At 38.6% G+C, this 18,792-nt stretch overlaps 1 protein-coding gene across 1 annotated transcript; it reads left to right on the top strand.

The window, feature by feature from the left end:
- Positions 1 to 1,716: 1,716 nt before the first annotated feature.
- On the top strand, positions 1,717 to 18,212 carry LOC103117413 (butyrophilin-like protein 1). The gene is made up of 9 exons (XM_060190898.1): positions 1,717 to 2,284; positions 4,174 to 4,315; positions 8,409 to 8,759; positions 9,358 to 9,639; positions 9,772 to 9,993; positions 11,421 to 11,447; positions 11,805 to 11,831; positions 16,322 to 16,348; positions 17,415 to 18,212. Exons 2-9 carry the CDS (start codon positions 4,234 to 4,236, stop codon positions 17,921 to 17,923), a joined length of 1,527 nt encoding a protein of 508 aa, XP_060046881.1. The 5' UTR covers positions 1,717 to 2,284; positions 4,174 to 4,233; the 3' UTR covers positions 17,924 to 18,212.
- Positions 18,213 to 18,792: the final 580 nt, after the last annotated feature.

Raw genomic sequence — 18,792 nt, 5'->3', positions numbered from 1 at the left:
TATCCCATGGTCTTGTCAGTGTTTTCATTTAATTAATTAATTAATTAAAAATTTAAAGATGAATATATTTTATGAATTACAGAGAAACAGATAGACTGACACACTTAGTACTCCTCTCTATGAATGACAAAACAGCTTACTTGAATAGTACATTACTTTGCCATGTGCTTGAGCCAGGTTTGAACATGGCCTTTACTGCATTGAAGGAGCTTTGGTGCTGTGGTCTCTCCCTCTCTATTTATTTCTCTATCAAAATTAAAGGAAAATAATTGGCCACTGGGAGTGATGGAATTGTGTAGGCACCAAGCATATGTACTATATAACTTCTTATCTTTAACGGTAGTCCAGTTATTATTATTTGTTACAAAAACACTTTTCCCCTTGAAATAGATTTCTAAGGAACATAATATTTTTTGAGATGGAAATGTTCCTGTTTAAATTGAAGTGGCTATTATATTATTGTGCATTTCAAAATCATGCATTCTAGTCTATGTCAATTATAGCTCAAAATCTGATTTTTTAAAAAGAGTTGAAAGGGCCAGGCAGTGGCACACCTGGTTAAGTGCACACACTATAGCATGCAAGGACCCGGGTTCAAGTCCCTGGTCCCCACTTACAGGGGGAAAACTTTATGAATGGTGAAGCAGGGCTGTAGGTTTTTCTCTGTCTCTTTCCCTCTCTCTGTCTCCCCCTCTCAATTTCTATCTATATCCAATAATAAAAATTAAATAAATAAAAATATTTAAAAAATGAGTTGAGAATCAGTAAAATAATTCTCTTGGACAATGAGCTCCTTTGCCATGTGTGTGACTCAGGTTCAAACTCAGCCCCCACCATATTGAGGGAAGCTTTGGTGCTGTGGTTTCTTTCACTCTCTTCTGTTCCTCTCTGTCTCAATTTAAAAACAACTGGTTGAATCTAATTATTAGAAAATATTTAGGGAGTTGGGCAGTAGCGCAGCAGGCTAAGCACAGGTGGCGCAAAGCACTAGGACTGCCCTACGGATCACGGTTGGGGTCCCTGGCTCCCCACTTGCAGGGGAGTCATCGCTTCACAAGTGGTGAAGCAGGTCTGCAGGTGACTCTTTCTCTCCCCTTTTCTGTCTTCCCCTCCTCTCTCCATTTCTCTCTGTCATATCCAACAGCGGCATCAATAATGACACTAATAATAACTACGACAATAAAACAAGAGCAACAAAGGGAAAAAATAAATAAATATGTTTTTAAAAAGAAAGAAAATATTTATTCAATGTGTTGGTGTCCCTTAGGCCAGACTACTATACTAGTAGTTATCATACAAATTTTTATTTAGTTGATACCTTTAAGCCCTGTGTGGTATGGAGAAGCATGAATTAATCTTGGAAATAATATGATATGGTAAAATACCTTTTGAACAATTCTGTATCTGATACTGTCTATGAATCTTGAAAATAGATCCCTATGTTTTGATTTTTTTTTTTTTTTTTTGGATAGGACAGAGAGAAATTGAGAGGGGAGGAAGATAGAGAGGGAGAGAGAAGGATAGACACCTACAGACCTGCTTTACCACTTAAAGTGATGCTCCCCCCTGCAGGTGGGGAGCCAGGGGCTGTGGGATCTTGGTGGGATCTTAGTGGGCCACCACCTGGCCCTGGCCCCTGGCCCCTAAGTTTCTCAGAATGCAGAACCTTTCATTTTTGCTTTCTTACTTGCTCCTGCATAGCTCTGCTCTGGGCTTCCAGTGTCACTTATGGTAAGGCAGGACAAAGTACACATGTCTGGGTTTTAATCTCTAAATCAGTTAAATTTGTGAAATGAATATTGAGATGACCAAGAGATCTGGATGAAATGTAGAAAAATGATTCCATCTCTCTAAATAATATGATTTTCACTCTTTTCAGATAGAAGGAGAAATTGAACACTTTTTACATAAACTTTTTTTTTTTTTTGAGTTCTTATCATTCTAAAGCTCAGCCCAGTCTAAAGTTCTTTGGTATAACTTTTTGGTTTTTACTTTCAGTTTCAAAGCAACTAAATGATTTGAAGACGCTCTGTGACCTTCTTCTTAGACTTGTTTTAGGGGAAACATTAACATGACAATAACTTCTGACCGTCTTATTTGTCTCCCTTCTTAATATTTTCCCTAACTAGGGCTGGAGAAGCTGCTGCTGCCCCTACGGTCATACCCTCGGATACTGTTCTCAGAATAACCAGGTGCAAACTGTCTCTGGAGCCAGGCTTTCTGGATGCATGGAAGAGAGCAAGAGCTTCCAGGAAATCCCTCTGCCCTCTGCTTAGTCTGTATGGTAAGATAGAAATGTGTGGTCGTGTGCAGGTGTGACTGTGGGGTTTGCTATACCTGACAAAGGAGTATCTGAGTTCTGGGTCACATAGTTAAATTTATACCTTCTTTTTGGAGAGTTAAATAAGAGCTATTTGTGGTCCAAACAAATAGGTGTATATAAATGAATTAATGTATGAATAAACTTGAAAGCAAGAATGAGGAAGGAAAACTGCCTGTGAGGAGTGAACTTATTTTATATCTCTTATTTTTTAACATGAGATTAAGGTTTTCAGTTTAAATCATGCCTTGAAGAGAAGAGGATGAGTATCTGTAGATAAAGAAAAGAGTCCACAGGACACAGCAAATGGTTTAGTATGTGTACTTGCTGAGGAAGCAGCTTGGCTTCAGAAAGAATCAAGTAAGGAAAACTTGTGAATGAGGGGAAGGAGTGAGTCAATCAGTTGTGTTGTTAAGGATTATGAGGCAAAACAGTTACGAAACTATTTTTATTTTTAACACTTAACTTACTTTCAATATAATAAAATCCCTGGATGAACTTTTATCAGTGATTTAATTATGGCTTATAAAATTATAGAGGTATGACGGTGGAGGCGAAGTCAAGTCTTCTGTCTGACAAAGTCCAGAGTAGACTGAGGCTGCCTGCAAAGTGGGAAGTCCTAGACAAAACCGAAGCTTCTCATCCTTTTGCTTATGATCACATTAATAATTTGGGGAATTATTGGCTACTTTAATTATAAAAACGTTACAGGGGGAGTACATAAAAATAACAGTTACAGCAGTGAGTGTAATAAGCCAAAGGTGGCTTAAAAGCAAGAGCTACTGCCCTCTTCAAAAAGCTCACAGAGGAAGAGCTATTTGCTCCCCAGCCTGCGGCTACTACAGAATCAAATTGGCTAAACAGATACAAGAGAAAAACAACCTTGGGTTCTTCCCGTGGCACAAGGGCTGCCTTGGGTAGCTTATACAATAGGTGATAGATTGTAGTCTTTCCCAAAGTATAAGGGCCCATAGCAATTACCCCCACCTACTGCCCCCCTTCCATTTACAGGCATCTATGATGAATACAGTGGTCATGTGGGTATGTAGCATTAAAGGCAAGTAGGCTGAGGTTAATAAGTTATCATTTATATAGACACTAGCAAGGTCCGGGTCCCCCTAGGTGTGTTGTTGCCAGGAAACAAAGACAAGTTAGATAAGATGAACTGCTTCATGAAAGCTGACCTATTAGAAACAATAGATGCTTTATAGGAACATAATAAAATACAGGGCTTTTGTAAGCATATAGGACTTTTGTAAGATTCCAGTAAAACTTAGTTAATCACAGTATAGATTAAGCTTAAACAAAAAACATTTAGGGAGTACGACTACACTGTACCCACAACCAAGTTTCTGCTTCTCGTCCTGCCCAACAACAACCTTTACAGTTGTCACAAAGCCTTTTGGTTACCTTTTTTTCTTGTTATTTTTGTTCTTCTTCTTTCAAATTTATGTGTTTCAGTTCTCTGTTTTCTACAGATGAGCAAAACCATCTGGTAGTTATTTCCAACTCCTTACTTCACTAATTATAATCACCTTCAGTCAAAGCCTTTTGTCCTGAAGAACAAAATATTGTCCTTTTTTTGTTAACTGCAGGGTCACATCCCATTGAATATATGTTTCCTAACTTCTCTATTGATGAACATCCAAGTTGTTTTCACTGTTTAACTGTTGTTAATAATGTGTATGTTCAAGTCAATGTTTTCATGTCCTTTGGATATATATCTAGGAGTGGTATTGCTGGACCATAAGGTATTTCCATTTTTACTTGTTTAAGAACTCTCCATACTGTTACAAATCTATGTATTTTTAAAGAACTATGACTGCTGGATTTCTTGTTACCTTCCCTTACAGAGTATCGCATTGTCAAAGTGAGCATTTTGTACTTCCTTTGCTCCATTCTCTGCTCTAAAGATGAAGGATTTCCCTAGCTTCTCTCTAGCTGGATTTCTCCTGCCCTTTCTCCTCCTTCAGGGTTCCATGCAGTGCTCAGCAGGTAAGTGTTCCCCCTTACGCCATTTAGTTACGGGGTTGTTGTCAATGACTCTTCTCATATAATGAGAACACTGATGATGATCAGTCACAATTCTGGTTCTAGTCAAAGCAGTTGTATCCTAGGTAAATTATAGCGGTGTCTGTTACTAACAAGAGCCACAGGGTGTCAGGCCAAGAAGGGGAGTGTTCTGCCTCATAACAATGCCCTTTGCTTGTTTGGGTAGACTTAATATAGCTCATAACTGTAATATTTACCCAAATCTCTATTGAGGAGTAGTGACTTTAACCTGTATAATTCTTATGCAATTATTTGCTAAGATATTATAATGTTCACATTTCTAAGAAATCCCAAATCTGAGTACAAGGAATTTGGGCTCAAGATCTTTGAGCTCTATCTGGTTATGAATTTTTAAAACAAATCATTACTTTATTAAAATATCATTATGATTTTTGTTTCTCTTGTTTTACCACCAGGACACTACTCAGCTCTGGCTTATGGTGGTGCTGGAGACAACCTGGTACTATGAAACCCCAGGCATGAAAGTGTTTTTACATAACCACTATGCTATCTCCCCAGCCCCAAATAGTTAATTTTCCTGAGAGATGAGTTCTTTCATCACAAAGTAAAAGCACATCCTAGGATCAGTTTTCAGAGTTTAGGGTTAGAAATACACCAACTATAAGATCACAGTTATGCCACTGTTTGTTATTATATACTTAACTTAAAGCCAGGTATGAGTGTCAAAATGTTTCATTCCCATGTATGTGGGCTCAGCAATTCAACGACAATATGTCCTAAAGAAAACCTATCCCACGACAATATGTCCTAAAGAAAACCTATCTATCCCATCGACAATATGTCCTAAAGAAAATCTATCCCATGTGCACACATACACACACATATAAAATGATGATTTTGAGACAATGTAATAGTAAATTGAAAACAATGTATATATTCAATGATATAGGACACGCTTAAATACGAAGGTGTAGCCAGTATAAAAATAACCAGGTAGATTCCGGGTTCCAGCCCCCGGCTCCCCACCTGCAGGGGAGTCGCTTCACAGGCGGTGAAGCAGGTCTGCAGGTGTCTATCTTTCTTTCTCCCTCTCTGTCTTCCTCTCCTCTCTCCATTTCTCTCTGTCCTATCCAACAATGACAACAAGAATAAGTACAACAATAAAATAACAAGGGCAACAAAAGGGAATAAATATTTTTAAAACTAGGTAGAGCTGATCATATGTGTTAAATGTTTATTTTTTTAAAATTTATTCTATTGGTAATTTAATAATTACTGAGTGAAGGAGATAGTATAATGCTTATCTAAACAGACTCTTATGCCTGAGGTTCTGAGATCCCAGGTACAATCCCCTACACCTAAATAAGCCATAGCTGAGAAGTGCTCTGGAAAAAATAAATCAATTTAAAAGAACCCCAGTGATTTAAAATAATTGTTTCCCTCCACCAGGGTTCTGTGTCCCCATTCCCTTTCCAGAAGAAACTTCAATAGTTCTCCCAAGGTCACAAATAGGGATTGACTTTACCTCTCTCTCCATTTATATATTTGCCCACTAAATGTTTTTTATTGAGGGCCTTCATATATTATATTTTATTATTTTACCAAGTAAGAATTTTTCATTAATTTGTGAGTATAAGCAATATCAAACAACTCATATGTCATGACAAAAAGTCCATCAGTCAATTAACTATAGTCATATGTCCACTGGATTAGCCCAACAGCCTATGTTTTCCATGGGAATGGAAAAGAAGGGGGAGCTAGATCTCAGTCCAGTCTGATATCCAGCATCATATTCTTTCCCCTCAATTGTCTGATCCACATTTTGGGAGCAGACTGGACATGAGCTTCTGCCTCTAAACTCCTCTACCTTAGTCATCTGTGTTCTATCTCCTGATCACTTACACAAACTTGCCTTCTTTTATTTCTTATTTCCTCCAGGATTGTTGCTGGGGCTTGGTGCCTGCGAGACAAACTCACCAACCCCTGCAACTCCTGGTGGCTTTTTTCTTTTTCTTTTTGGATGGAGATGGGAAAAATTGAGCAGGGAGGATATATATATATATATATATATATATATATATATATATATATATATATATATGGAGAGAGAGAGAGAAGAAATGGAGAGAGAGACAAAAAAAGAAAGGGAGGGAGAGAGAGAGATACCTGGTAGCACTGCTTTATCTCTCAAGAAGTTTTTCCATGTAGGTAAGGGTGGGGGCTTGAACTTGGGTCCTTGTGCATGGTAATGAGTGCATTCTTCAAGGTACTTGCCACCTGACCCAATCTCTTGCCTCCTGTGCTCTTCTTAATCCAGAGATATTGCATCTGTAGATATCAATGCCCTAATAAGTCACAGAATCCAAAATACCTGGGCACCTGACAGTGCAAGCATTTTTGGAAGGCAACATCCCCTATAAACAAACCATCATGCATTTCCATAGTATAATAATTTCTGAGAAGATAATTGTATGTGAATTGGCAAAGAAAAATATTTCATAACTCAGAAAAATTTCTATTCCTACTTACAGATTTTCTTCCCCTAATCTGGGGAATCCAAACACCTATTATATCTTTTTAAAAAACCTTTATTTATTCATTGGATAGAGACAGCCAGAAATTGAGACAGAGGGGATGAGAGACAGAAAGACACCTACAGCCCAGCTTCACCACTCAAAAAGCTTCTCCATTGGGGGGTCGGGCGGTGGCGCAGTGGGTTAAGCGCATGTGGCACAAAGCGCAGGGACCGGCGTTAAGGATCCCGGTTCGAGCCCCCGGCTCCCCACCTGCAGGGGAATCGCTTCACAGGCGGTGAAGCAGGTCTGCAGGTATCTATCTTTCTCTCCCCTCCTCTGTCTTCCCCTCCTCTCTCCATTTCTCTCTGTCCTATCCAACAACGAATTGCGTCAACAAGGGCAATAATAATAACTACAACGAAGCTACAACAAGGGCAACAAAAGGGGAAAAAAAAAAAAAAGCTTCTCCATGTAGGTAGGGGCCGGGGACTCGAACCTAGGTCTTTGAGCATTGCAATATGTGCACTCCACCAGGTGCCCCACCACCCAGCTCCCTATTATTTCTTTAAAGGCTTGTAACTTCTGGCCTCCAAGTCCTGGACCCCTCTTAGACCTGTTTTTTCTCTATCAGAATTATCACTAGGGCTCTCCATCTGCATGGTTCCTTTGTTACTGCAGACCTTTCTTTAATTTCAATTAGAGACTGAGAGACAGAGAGGGAAAGAAAGAGAGGAACAGAGACACAGAAAGGAGAGACACTATGATACTCCACCACTCCTGAGCTCATGGAGCTTTTCCATGCAATTATTCCCATCTGGTAGCTGGAGACTTGAATGTGAGTCTTCATCATGGAAAAACATGCAATCTAAGAGATAAACTAGATTTTGGTTCCTGGAAAACAAAACTTTTTTTTTTTAATGAAAACATTCTCTATTATTCTAACCTTTCATAGTTGTTTAAGAGAAAAAAGGTCCACTTCATTATATAATTTTTTTTTTTTTGCTTTGGGATCAACACGGGTAAAACTTTCTCCCACACCTCTCAAATACATGATAACCTAAAATTGAAAGTTAGAAATGTCTCCTTAGGCACAGACAGCTGGGAAGCAAGGAGATAAACATGGAGAGAAGCGCCTTCCATTTCCTTCCCACCAAAGAAAGGAATTATGGCTTAATAGGCTACTTTGCCACATATCGTCCTCAACGAATCCTTTTAACATAGATTGCACTTAGCTTAAATATAAACACATTTGAAAATTCATAGAAAAATATGTTAAATCATTAAGGAACTTATAGCTTATTTCTGGGAGTAGTTAGATCATGTGTATATCTTTGCATACAACAAATATTATAGATAGGCAGTGTAAGTAAACTATGTGCAGTATATAAAACATGTAAAATGCATATATAATAGGCTACATATAATATTTATAAAAGCATATAACTTTTTTAAATAATATGACTGGGGAATAATAATAGTAGGTCTCTGAAAGAACTGCATGCAGTATCTTCCATGTCATCTCTCCTCACTCATCATACCAATCTCTGATTTTCATGCAGTGTCTAAGTTTTCTGTGAAAAGACCAGCTGAGCCCATCATGGTGTTGCTAGGGACAGATGCCACTCTACCCTGCCAACTGTCTCCTGAGCAGAGTGCAGCTCACATGCAGATCCGGTGGTACAGGTCCCAGGGCTCCCCTGCGGTGCTTGTGTACCAGAATGGCCAGGAACTAGGCGGGGAGCAAATGCTGGAGTACCGTGGAAGAACGGAATTGGTGGCAGATTCCATTGGCAAGGGGGCTGTGGCCCTGCTGATTCAACAAGTTCGTGCCTCTGATGATGGCCAGTATTGGTGTCATTTTAAGGATGGTCACATCTCATCAGAGGCTGTAGTAGAGCTGCGTGTTGTAGGTATACTAACTTGAAGCAGTGTGTGTGTGTGTGTGTGTGTGTGTGTGTGTATGTGTGTGTGTGATGATGTAAATAAGAGAATGATGAAAACATCTAGATTCTAACTGGCATTTCTTGCGAACATGTTAGCATGTCACTTGTTGAAGGTTAATTTCCCAAAGTGTGCAGTGGCCACATACTCTGTTTGCTTTTAAACACCAAATAAGATGATAGTTTTGAAGATGCTTTGGTTATTCTGAGAGAGACTGGTTTTGGTGAGTAGTATTAACTTAGAATGGTATTGATGCCCTCAGGCATTAGTTGGTTACTCAGTCAGCAAAGGTAACTAATAGAATTAAATGACTTTTTTTTTCTCCCTAATTTTAACTCTGTTTTCTTCTAGCCTTGATATGAGAGTAAAGGTTTCTTTGTTTAGGTAAAGTGCAAAGACATCCAGTGGGTTTCAAAAACAAATCATGATTTCTCCCAATATTTTCTGTGAATGTTGACTCTGGACTTTAGTGTACTCATCATTTTAGTAAAACACATTTCAGCCTATAATCTCAGGGACTTCTGAGTTCTGAAGACCACAGGATTCAAACCCGTGTCTTCTCCTTAGGTTTGGGATTTACTCCTCATGTTCACATGATGGGGCCTGTGGATAGTGGGATTCGAGTACAGTGCTCTTCAGATGGCTGGTTCCCCAACCCCAGGGTGCAGTGGAAGGACAAGACTGGCATGAAGCTATCATCCCTCTCTGAGTCTCACACCCAAGATGGAGATGGGCTTTTTCATGTGGAGGCATCTCTTGTGGTCACAGACAGCTCTCTGGGCAGTGTCACCTGCTCCATCCAGAATCCCCGCTCTGACCAGGAGAAAGCAGCTGCTGTCTTCCTTCCAGGTTAGTGAGGAGCAACCCAGAATGGGGTGTGGCATGGGCAGGGAGGGAGGGCTAGAGGGTTTATGGGAACATCAGAGAAAGCACAGGGCTTCCTTCAGGCCGATTCTCACAGTCTTCACATGCTCCTTTCAGAGCCCTTCTTCCCCAGGGTGTCTCCATGGAAGGCAGCCCTGGCAGGGACAGTTCCCGTGCTGGGGCTTCTTCTCATCGGGATCAGCTACTTCGGTTGGAGAGAACATCAAAGCAAAGAGAGAGAAGTAAAGAAAAGGGAGAAAGAATCTGAGGACAGAGATCAGATGAAGAAAGAAATGGAAGATGCACTTAAAATAAAAAGTAAGCGGAGGGAGGCGGGCGGTAGCGTAGCTGGTTAAGTGTACATGGCGCAAAGCACAAGGCCCGCATAAGTATCCCGGCTCCCCACCTGTAGGAGGTCGCTTCTCAAGCGTTGAAATAGGTCTGCAGGTGCCTATCTTTCTCTCCTCCTTTCTGTCTTCCTCTCCTCTCTCCATTTCTCTCTGTCCTATCCAACAACAGCTATGACAACAATAACAACTACAACAAGCACAACAAGGGCAACAAAACGGGAAAAATAGCCTCCAGGAGTGGTGGATTCGTAGTGCAGGCACTGAGCCCCAGCAATAACCCTGGAGGCAAAAAAAAAATGTAAGTGGACCACAGATTTAGAAACACACACACACACACACACACACACACACACTGAAAACTGAAAGTTTTAGGGCCTTGTCACTAAACATCTAGATTAGGGTTCCTTAGATCACACTGCCTTCCTATGGCCCATCTGTGCTGCTGTTTCTCTTTGCAGAAGCGACTTCCCCTGTACTCTCTTCATATTTGCCCTTCAAGAACAACCTTCAGGGTTGGAGAAGTAGTTTATTAGGTAAGGCAGCTGTCTTGGTATGTGCAGTACAGCCCAGGTTCAAGTCCCAGCACCACATGCAAAGTGCTATAATGGCAATGGGAGAATTTCTGGTATCTTTTCCTCTGTCTCTCTTTCTCTGGGTGAAAAAGTTTCCCAAGATTATAAGATCAGACATGCTTGGGGGTTGGGTGGTAGCGCACCGGGTTAAGCGCATATGTCGCCAAGCGTAAGGGCTGGCATAAGGATCCCTGTTTGAGCCCCCCCCACTCCACTCCCACCTGCAGCAGAGTCCCTTCACAAGCTGCGAAGCAGGTCTGCAGGTGTCTTTTTCTCCTCCTCTCTCTGTCCTATCCAACAACAATGACATCAATAACAACAACAATAATAACTTCAACAACAAGAAAACAACAAGGGCAACAAAAGGGAAAAAAATAAAGAACAAAGATTAGACATGCTCATGGCCCCAATGACAGAAAATTAAGCCTTCAAAACATGTTAAAAAAATCTTAAATCCCCTTGAATAATGGAATTCATTGCTTTGTGAATCCACATTTCCTGTGTAACCTTTCTGAGTATTTGTCATTTAAAATTGAACATGTTTACTAATTTCTAATCTACAGACAATGTGGCATTTAAGGTCACACCAAATATTCACTCCCTAAACTCAGAATAAGTCAAAACTCAACTTGATATATATATATATATATATATATATATATATATATATATATATATATGTATGTATATATATATATATGTATGTATATATATTTTTTATCTGCTTATCTTTTAGAGAATCTCGAGGAAGACCTTGGTAAGTCTTATTTTTCTCGTTTTCTGTATAGAATTTCCTCTTCTTTTCATATATGTTGAATCTCTTACTGAGTGTTATTTCTTTCAGAACGACGAAAAGCATTATATGAAGCAGGTAAGAGACTCTGTCAAAATGCTTCATGTCCTGGTGCTAATAACTTTCTCATCTTCTTATTCAGGAAAAGGCTGGAATGCCTAATAATGACTAAAGGCAGAATGGTGAAGGAACAGCAGGGAATCTTCATGAGTGGTGGAGAGGCATTATCATCTCTGCTCTCTGTTTGTCTATCTTCTCTTGCCTGCTCTCAAAGAAATATAAGAACATTTTTACCCAAGGGGCTAGTCAGTAGATTGCACCGGGGTCATTTTGGCGCATCACTTAACATAATAATAAAAATAAGGTGAAGGGGAAGAATTTGAGATCACAGATTGATGTCTCACATTTCCTTACGTGAATCTTGCTCTGTTTTAGATTGGAAGAAAGCTCTGTTATATCCTGGTAAGTGGCTCTGCTCTCTAACCTTAGAGATCACCAGCTGTGTCTTATAGTGTGAGTATAATAAACAGAGATATAAGTGCTGTCATACATGTCCACTTCAAAGTTGTGAAGACTTAATTTGGTATAAATTTCTATTATTTTGTATTTGGAAGCTCAAATAATCAATTGTATTCCAGAACTAAGGAGATATAGCTGCTAACCGACGACAAATTCTCCCATATAGTTATGGTATGACTCAACATTAGTTGCTAACGCATCCTCTATGGGAAGCATTTCTTTACTACAAATAAAGATTCTAAAAGATAGAGTTTTTATGTAGTCCCAGTGGTCTATTTTTGCTTTAATTTTTCTTGCAATTTAATTTGAATTGATGAAGATGTGACAAAAACTAACATAGGAAAAAGTTCTGTCCATGTTTTCCTCTACCTTTTAAATCTTTGATTCATTTGGAGTTAATTTTCTTATATGATTAAATGTGGTATTCAATTCAATCCAGCTTTCCCAACACCATTTGTTAAATTATCTCTCCCTCTTTTTTTTCTCTTTGATATTTTGGCCTCCCTTCTCAAAAATTTAGTTGACTGTAGGTATGGGAACGATTTCTGGGTTCTTTTTTCTATTCCCCTAGTCTGTGTGTCTATTTTGGTTCCATATCAGGCCTTTTTGATTATAGTAGTTCTATAGTATGTCTTGAGGTCAGGAAACATAATGCCTCTATTCTTGCTCATTCTTTCAGGATTTCTTTGGCTATCTTTGGTATTTTCTGTCTCCATGTAAACTTTTGTATCTTTTTAAAATTTTTTTTATTTTATTTATTCAAGAAAGGATAAATTAACAAAACCATAGGGTAGGAGGGGTACAACTCCACACAATTCCCACCACCCAATCTCCATATCCCACCCCCTCCCCTGATAGCTTCCCCACTCTCTATCCCTCTGGGAGCCATATACAGATTTAACACAGTCCCTGTCAAGGTCCCACAAAATTTCTTTAAGAGACACAAAATCTCTCTTGAAGAAATTTTGTGGGACTTTGACAGGAACTGTGTTAAATCTGTATATGGCTCTGGGTAGAACAGACATTTGACAATGATAATTATTCTAATCCATGAGCATGGAATGACTTTCTAGTCTTTATTTCTTTTTCTATTTCTTTGAGAAATATATATATATATCATAGTTTTCAGTATAAATACCTTTCATTTCCTTTGTTAGGCATATCCCTAGAAATTTGATTGTTTTTTGCTGCTATGGTGAATGAAATTATTTTCTGGATTTCTTCTTCTGGTTTGATGTTTGCATAGTGGCATGCCAATGATTTCTGTATGTTGATTTTGTAATCTGACACCTTATGGTATTGCTTGATAGTTTCAAGAAGGTTTCTACTCATCCAAAAAGAATCCCTTTTGTATTTTCTATGTATACTGTCATATCATATGCAAATAGTGGAAGTTTGACTTCTCTTCCAATATGTATCCCTTGAATCTATTTCTCTTGCCTGATTGTTATACTAGGATTTCCAAGACTATGTTGAATAGTAATGGTGACAGCTAGGGTTTAACTTCTATGGAAAATAGTCTGGAAATTAATCAGGATTCTGGAAAAAAAAAAAAAAGACTTGCTTTATGACCCAGCAATTCCTTTCCTAGGGATTTACCTAGGGAAAAAAAAACCTATGCAAATTATGTATGCACAGCTATGTTCCTAGCAGCACAGTTTGTAGTAGTCCAAACTTGAAAGTAACGCAGATGCCCAACAACAGATGAATACCTAAGAAAGTTGTGGTACAATGGAGTATTATACAGCTATTACAAATGGTGAGGTAATCTCCTTTGCAATGTTGTGGTTAGAACTTGAAGGTATCATGTTGAGTGAGAGAAGCCAGAAAGAGAAAGACCAATATTGAATGATAGCACATATGTGGAATTTAAGACAGTAAAGGAGGGCATGTTATGAAATTTGGACTGGGTGTGGTGTATTGCACGAAAGCATAGGACTCTGGGCAAGGAGTCAAAGGAACAGGATGAAGGAACACTGAGGTCCTATTGTATTTCCTAAACATCAGCCAAGAAGAGATGAGAATCCATACCAATGTATTAAAGATTACACTGTAAACTATTAATCCTCCAATGATTGTGATTTTAAAAAAATGAATTTTTACACCTTAAGAATAAAATAAAATATATTTAAATAAGTTTTTATTTGAAAAATAATATTGAAAATACTATATTTATATTTTTTGCCACAGCACTGCTCAGCTCTGGTTTATGGTGATGTAAAGGACTAGAAGGAGGATCTTTAGGCATGAAAATCTGTTTGCATAAACTATGCTATCTCCCCCATCCTCTTCATATCTTTTTAAAAGTAAAAATCTATGTCTGGTGTGAAGTAAATTGCCTATTTTATATCTTATAATACCCAAGTAAATGTATTGTGTGGTTTTGTGAGCATTCTCCCACATAATATAGAATTTATCCTTGAAAACACACAAAGCCATTCCTTAAATATTTGGGCATTTGTAAGTGCTGGGTGTTATGTTAGATATAGGCTGCATATATTCTGCATATATAGGTTAAATACATTCTGTTTTCTTGTAGAACATAAAGTCCACTTGGGGAACTAAATTATGAACCAGGCAGTAGCACACAGCTTGTTAATGGTTTCCATAAGAGATCAGAGGAGCCCGTCTCAAGAATTAAAGTCAGTTAAACAGTTCTTATTAAGAGCTTTTTAAAAAAAGTTTTTAAAATTTTTTTATTATCTTTATTTATTGGATAGAGACAGTCAGAAATCAAGAGGGTAGGTGAGATAGAGAGGGAGAGAGAAAGACACCTGCAGCCTTGCTTCACCACTTGCAAAGCTTTCCTTCTGCAGGTGGGGACTGGGGCCTCAAACACAGGTCCTTGTGCACTGTAACATGTGCGCTCAATTAGGTGCGCTACCACCTGGTCCCAACTTTTTTACACACGTTGCTTTAAAATGTTCCTATGATTCTAGAGGTGATAAAAGTGTTAAAAATGAAATATAAGCTTTAGTTCAAATTCTATAAATTACTGTTGAAGAATCAGATAATTTTTCTTTACCGAACTCACACTTACTAACTTTAAGATGAGGAGGTTGGACACCTGGGTTGCTTCCAGGTTTTGGCTATTGCAAATTGTGCTGCTATGAACATATGTGTACACAGCTCCTTTTAGATGGGTGTGTTGGGTTCCTTAGGATATAGCCCCAGGAGAGGAATTGCAGGATCATAGGGTAGGTCCATTTCTAGTCTTCTGAGAGTTCTCCAGACTGTTCTCCACAGAGGTTGGACCAATTGACATTCCCACCAGCAGTGTAGGAGGGTTCCTTTGACCCCACAACCTCTCCAGCATTTGCTGTTGTTATCTTTTCTGATGTATGACATTCTCACAGGAGTGAAGTGGTATCTCATTGTTGTCTTTATTTGCATTTCTCTGACAATGAAAGACCGGGAGCATTTTCCATGTGTTTCTTGTCCTTTTGGATCTCTTCTGTGGTGAATAACCCACATTTTGGATGGGGCTATTTGTTTTCTTGTCATTGAGTTTGGCAAGCAATTTATAAATTTTGGTTATTAGCCTCTTGTCTGACGTATGGCATATAAAGATCTTCTCCCATTCTGTGAGAGGTCTCTTGGTTTGGATAGTGATTTCTTTTGTGGTGCAGAAGCTTTTTAATTTGCTTAATTTAATTTAATAAATTTAATATAAATTATCTAATTACAAGGATAAAAATATCAGGAACTATATTAAGAGTCTTAAGTTCTACACCAAGGAAATCATAAGTTGGAGAATCCCAAAATAAAATAGACTAAAATGAAAATAATATTTACATTTCTCATTCTCAATGTGGAGGACTATAAAGATTTAAGGGTAAAGACTCTTAGAATACTAAACCCTACGTAAGGGTCCTGGTTCGAGCCCCCAGCTCCCCACCTGCAGGGGATGAAGCAAGTCTGTGGGTGTCTATCTTTCTCTCCCCCTCTATGTCTTCCCCTCCTCTCTCCATTTCTCTCTGTCCTATCCAACAGTGATGACAATAATAATAACTACAACAATAAAGCAACTAGGGCAACAAAAGGGAATAAATAAATAAATATTTTGTTAAAACAAAAAGAATACTAACCCCTACTCCCAGTGTTCTTCACACCTGACTTGGCCTGGTGAAACTTGTTCTCCAGCATTGAGTGAACTAGAGATAGTTTGAAACCTGAGAAAAACACAATAAGTTTACTATGTGCCCTGGACTTTCTGGATAGTGTTAGATATTTAGGAAATATTTCATCTATTTTTATTTTTATGAGAGATACAGAAATACACATGGAGAGACCAGAGAACTGCTCACCTCTGGCTTATGATGATGCTGGGCATTGCACCTGGAACCCAGGAGCTCGGGCATGAAAGTCTTGTCTCCTTTTTATTGTCTGGATGGGTTTCCATCCCACTCTCAATTTGTATTGATCTTTTTCAGATTGGAGGAAGGAACAATTCCAGGCTGGTGAGTTACTATCTTTTTTATTTCTCTCAGATTGCTCTCTGATATCCTGTTTTTCACTTTCTAATGTCATTTCCTAACTGAAAATACTGTTATTTTGGTACAAACTGAAGAACATAAAGATAATTCAATATTCATCTGAACTGATAATTGTTGCCGGGATTAACTGTTCTGGCTGTCATCCACCATCACACATTTAGGTTGTTCTAGTCCAGCTTTCTCATCTGTAATTCTAAAATGCATGATTCTGAAAAATAAATACTGTAGTCTTTCAGCTGAAGAGAATATCAACTAAAATCTGATAAAATAGCCAAAGTAGCATAATTACTCTATTTAAAGGAGTCAGAGCACACAGAGTCTGCTCCTAATCAATAAGCACAGGCATGATTTGTAAAGAATATAAGAATACTATTCTTTAAAAAAAAAAAGGGAGGGGGAGAAGCAGTATGCCCTTGGCAAGACACTAATAGTAGTTAGTATAGACAATAGAAGACAGGTAGCATAGAATCCATGGTGGGAGTACAATGCCTCTTCCTAGCTATATCCCCGCCCCCATGAAAATGTCTTGGGGGTCAGGTGGTAGCACAGTGGCGCAAAATGGAAGGACTGGCCTAAGGATCCTGGTTTGAACCTCCAGCTCCTCACTGGCAGTGGTGTTGCTTCACAAGCGGTTAAGCAGGTCTGCAGGTGTCTATCTTTCTCTCCTCCTCTCTGTCTTCCCCTCCTCTCTCTATTTCTCTCTGTACTATCCAACAATGATGACATCAGTAACAACAATAGCAACTACATCAATAAAACAAGGGCAACAAAGGAGAAAATAAATAAATAAATATTAAAAAATTTAAAAAGCAAGCATAGTGGGGGGCTGGGTGGTGACACACCTGGTTGAGTGCACATGTTACAGTGTGCAAGGACCTGAGTTAGATCCCCCAGTCCCTACCTGCAGGGGGAAAACTTAAAAGGAAAAGTTCTTAAAGAAAAACCTATGGATTCCATTTACACCATTTCTTTAAGGTGTCACCTGTACATATTTCTGAATTACACAATGTTAACTTTCCTTTCTTTCTAGCCATTGTGACATTCACTCATGAAATCTGTCACCAGCACAGTTCTGACCCAGAAGGAAGAGAGAATTTCAGAGAGGACACAGAAGACATGTCTTCTAGCAATAAGACAGAAGACTGCAACCTTATCAAGCTTGGTCAGGAAAGCTTCACTTCGGGAAGATACTATTGGGAGGTGGACCTTAAGGACAGTGATGAGTGGACTCTAGGCATTTATGAGGTATTGCCAGAGAAGAGTGGTCCACACAAGAAATTCCGAGTATTAGAGAAGAAGGGATGTGAATACAGGGCTCTCACCTTCTGTCTCCAAGATATTTCCTCAGAACAGCATCTCCAGATAGATGAATGTCCACAAAAGATTACAGTTTTCTTAGATTATGAGGACAGTGACATTTCTTTCTACAATATGAATGACGGTAGCCACATCTTCTCATTCAGGCAGGTTTGTGTCTCAGGGTCACTCTATCCTTACTTCAGACTTAAATGCTTGGAGTTTTCCCCAACTGCTCAGTAAATTAACTAAAGGAAGAATCTGTATTATGAAGATAATAGAACATCCTCTCTAAACCCTGGGACTCTAGTCCTGACAAATATTCTCACATGAATAGATTATGAGATCTTCTTAATCTAAGGCTCTGTAAATCACCAGGACCAGATTTTCTGACTATCAAGTGGTACTTATTAAATAATATTCCAGAGATAAACATTTTTGTCATTGTTGTAATTTTACCTAATTTATGCTAGCATGTGACAGTTTTTCTAAAATAAATTACTGTAAAAGTAAAGTGAATAAAATCAAATATGTCTAAGCATATGTGGTAATTATTTTACTACACTCAGTATGCTTGAATTTATTTTGTCAGTCTACTACAAAGTGCTTTAAAACTCTATTTATGCATTTGTCTCATAAAGAACTAGTAAGAAACATCTTATATTTTGGTATTAGTTTGTGGTACAGATTGATTTATTTGTTTTACCATTAGGTTTATCACTGGGGATTGGTGCATGCATGAAGAAAACCACTTTTGGCAGCCATTTTTTCCTTTATTCTTTTTTTTTCAATCTTCATTTGTTAAATTGAAAATCAAGAAGGGAGGGGAAGATAGTGTGAGAGACAGAGACATCTTCACTACTTTCTTCCTCCCTGCAGGTGAGGAGTAGGAGCTCAGACCCAGGACCTTGCTCATGGTAGAATGTGTGCTTAACTAGATGTTCCATTGCCTGATCTCTCAGTTTTAAGTAGCACTGCTAAAACAACATTCCAAGTAATCTATAGGGTTTTAGGTGGTGGAGCAGTTTGTAGAATATACACAGAACCATGGAGTTTAAGAGTATTTTCATTATTGCAAAAGGAAATTACATAATCATTAAATAGTAGTCACC

The sequence above is a fragment of the Erinaceus europaeus genome, chromosome 4 (assembly GCF_950295315.1).
Source record: "Erinaceus europaeus chromosome 4, mEriEur2.1, whole genome shotgun sequence".
NCBI lineage: Eukaryota > Metazoa > Chordata > Mammalia > Eulipotyphla > Erinaceidae > Erinaceus > Erinaceus europaeus.
Note: the sequence above shows the minus strand (reverse complement) of the source record. Positions and strands in the feature narration are given on the sequence as shown.

Coding starts and splice junctions, on each gene's coding strand:
- LOC103117413 (XM_060190898.1), top strand. CDS start 4,234: ATGAAGGATTTCCCTAGCTTCTCTCTAGCTGGATTTCTCCTGCCCTTT. Junction 4,316..8,408: donor TTCCATGCAGTGCTCAGCAG/GTAAGTGTTCCC, acceptor ATTTTCATGCAG/TGTCTAAGTTTTCTGTGAAA. Junction 11,832..16,321: donor GAAAGCTCTGTTATATCCTG/GTAAGTGGCTCT, acceptor GATCTTTTTCAG/ATTGGAGGAAGGAACAATTC.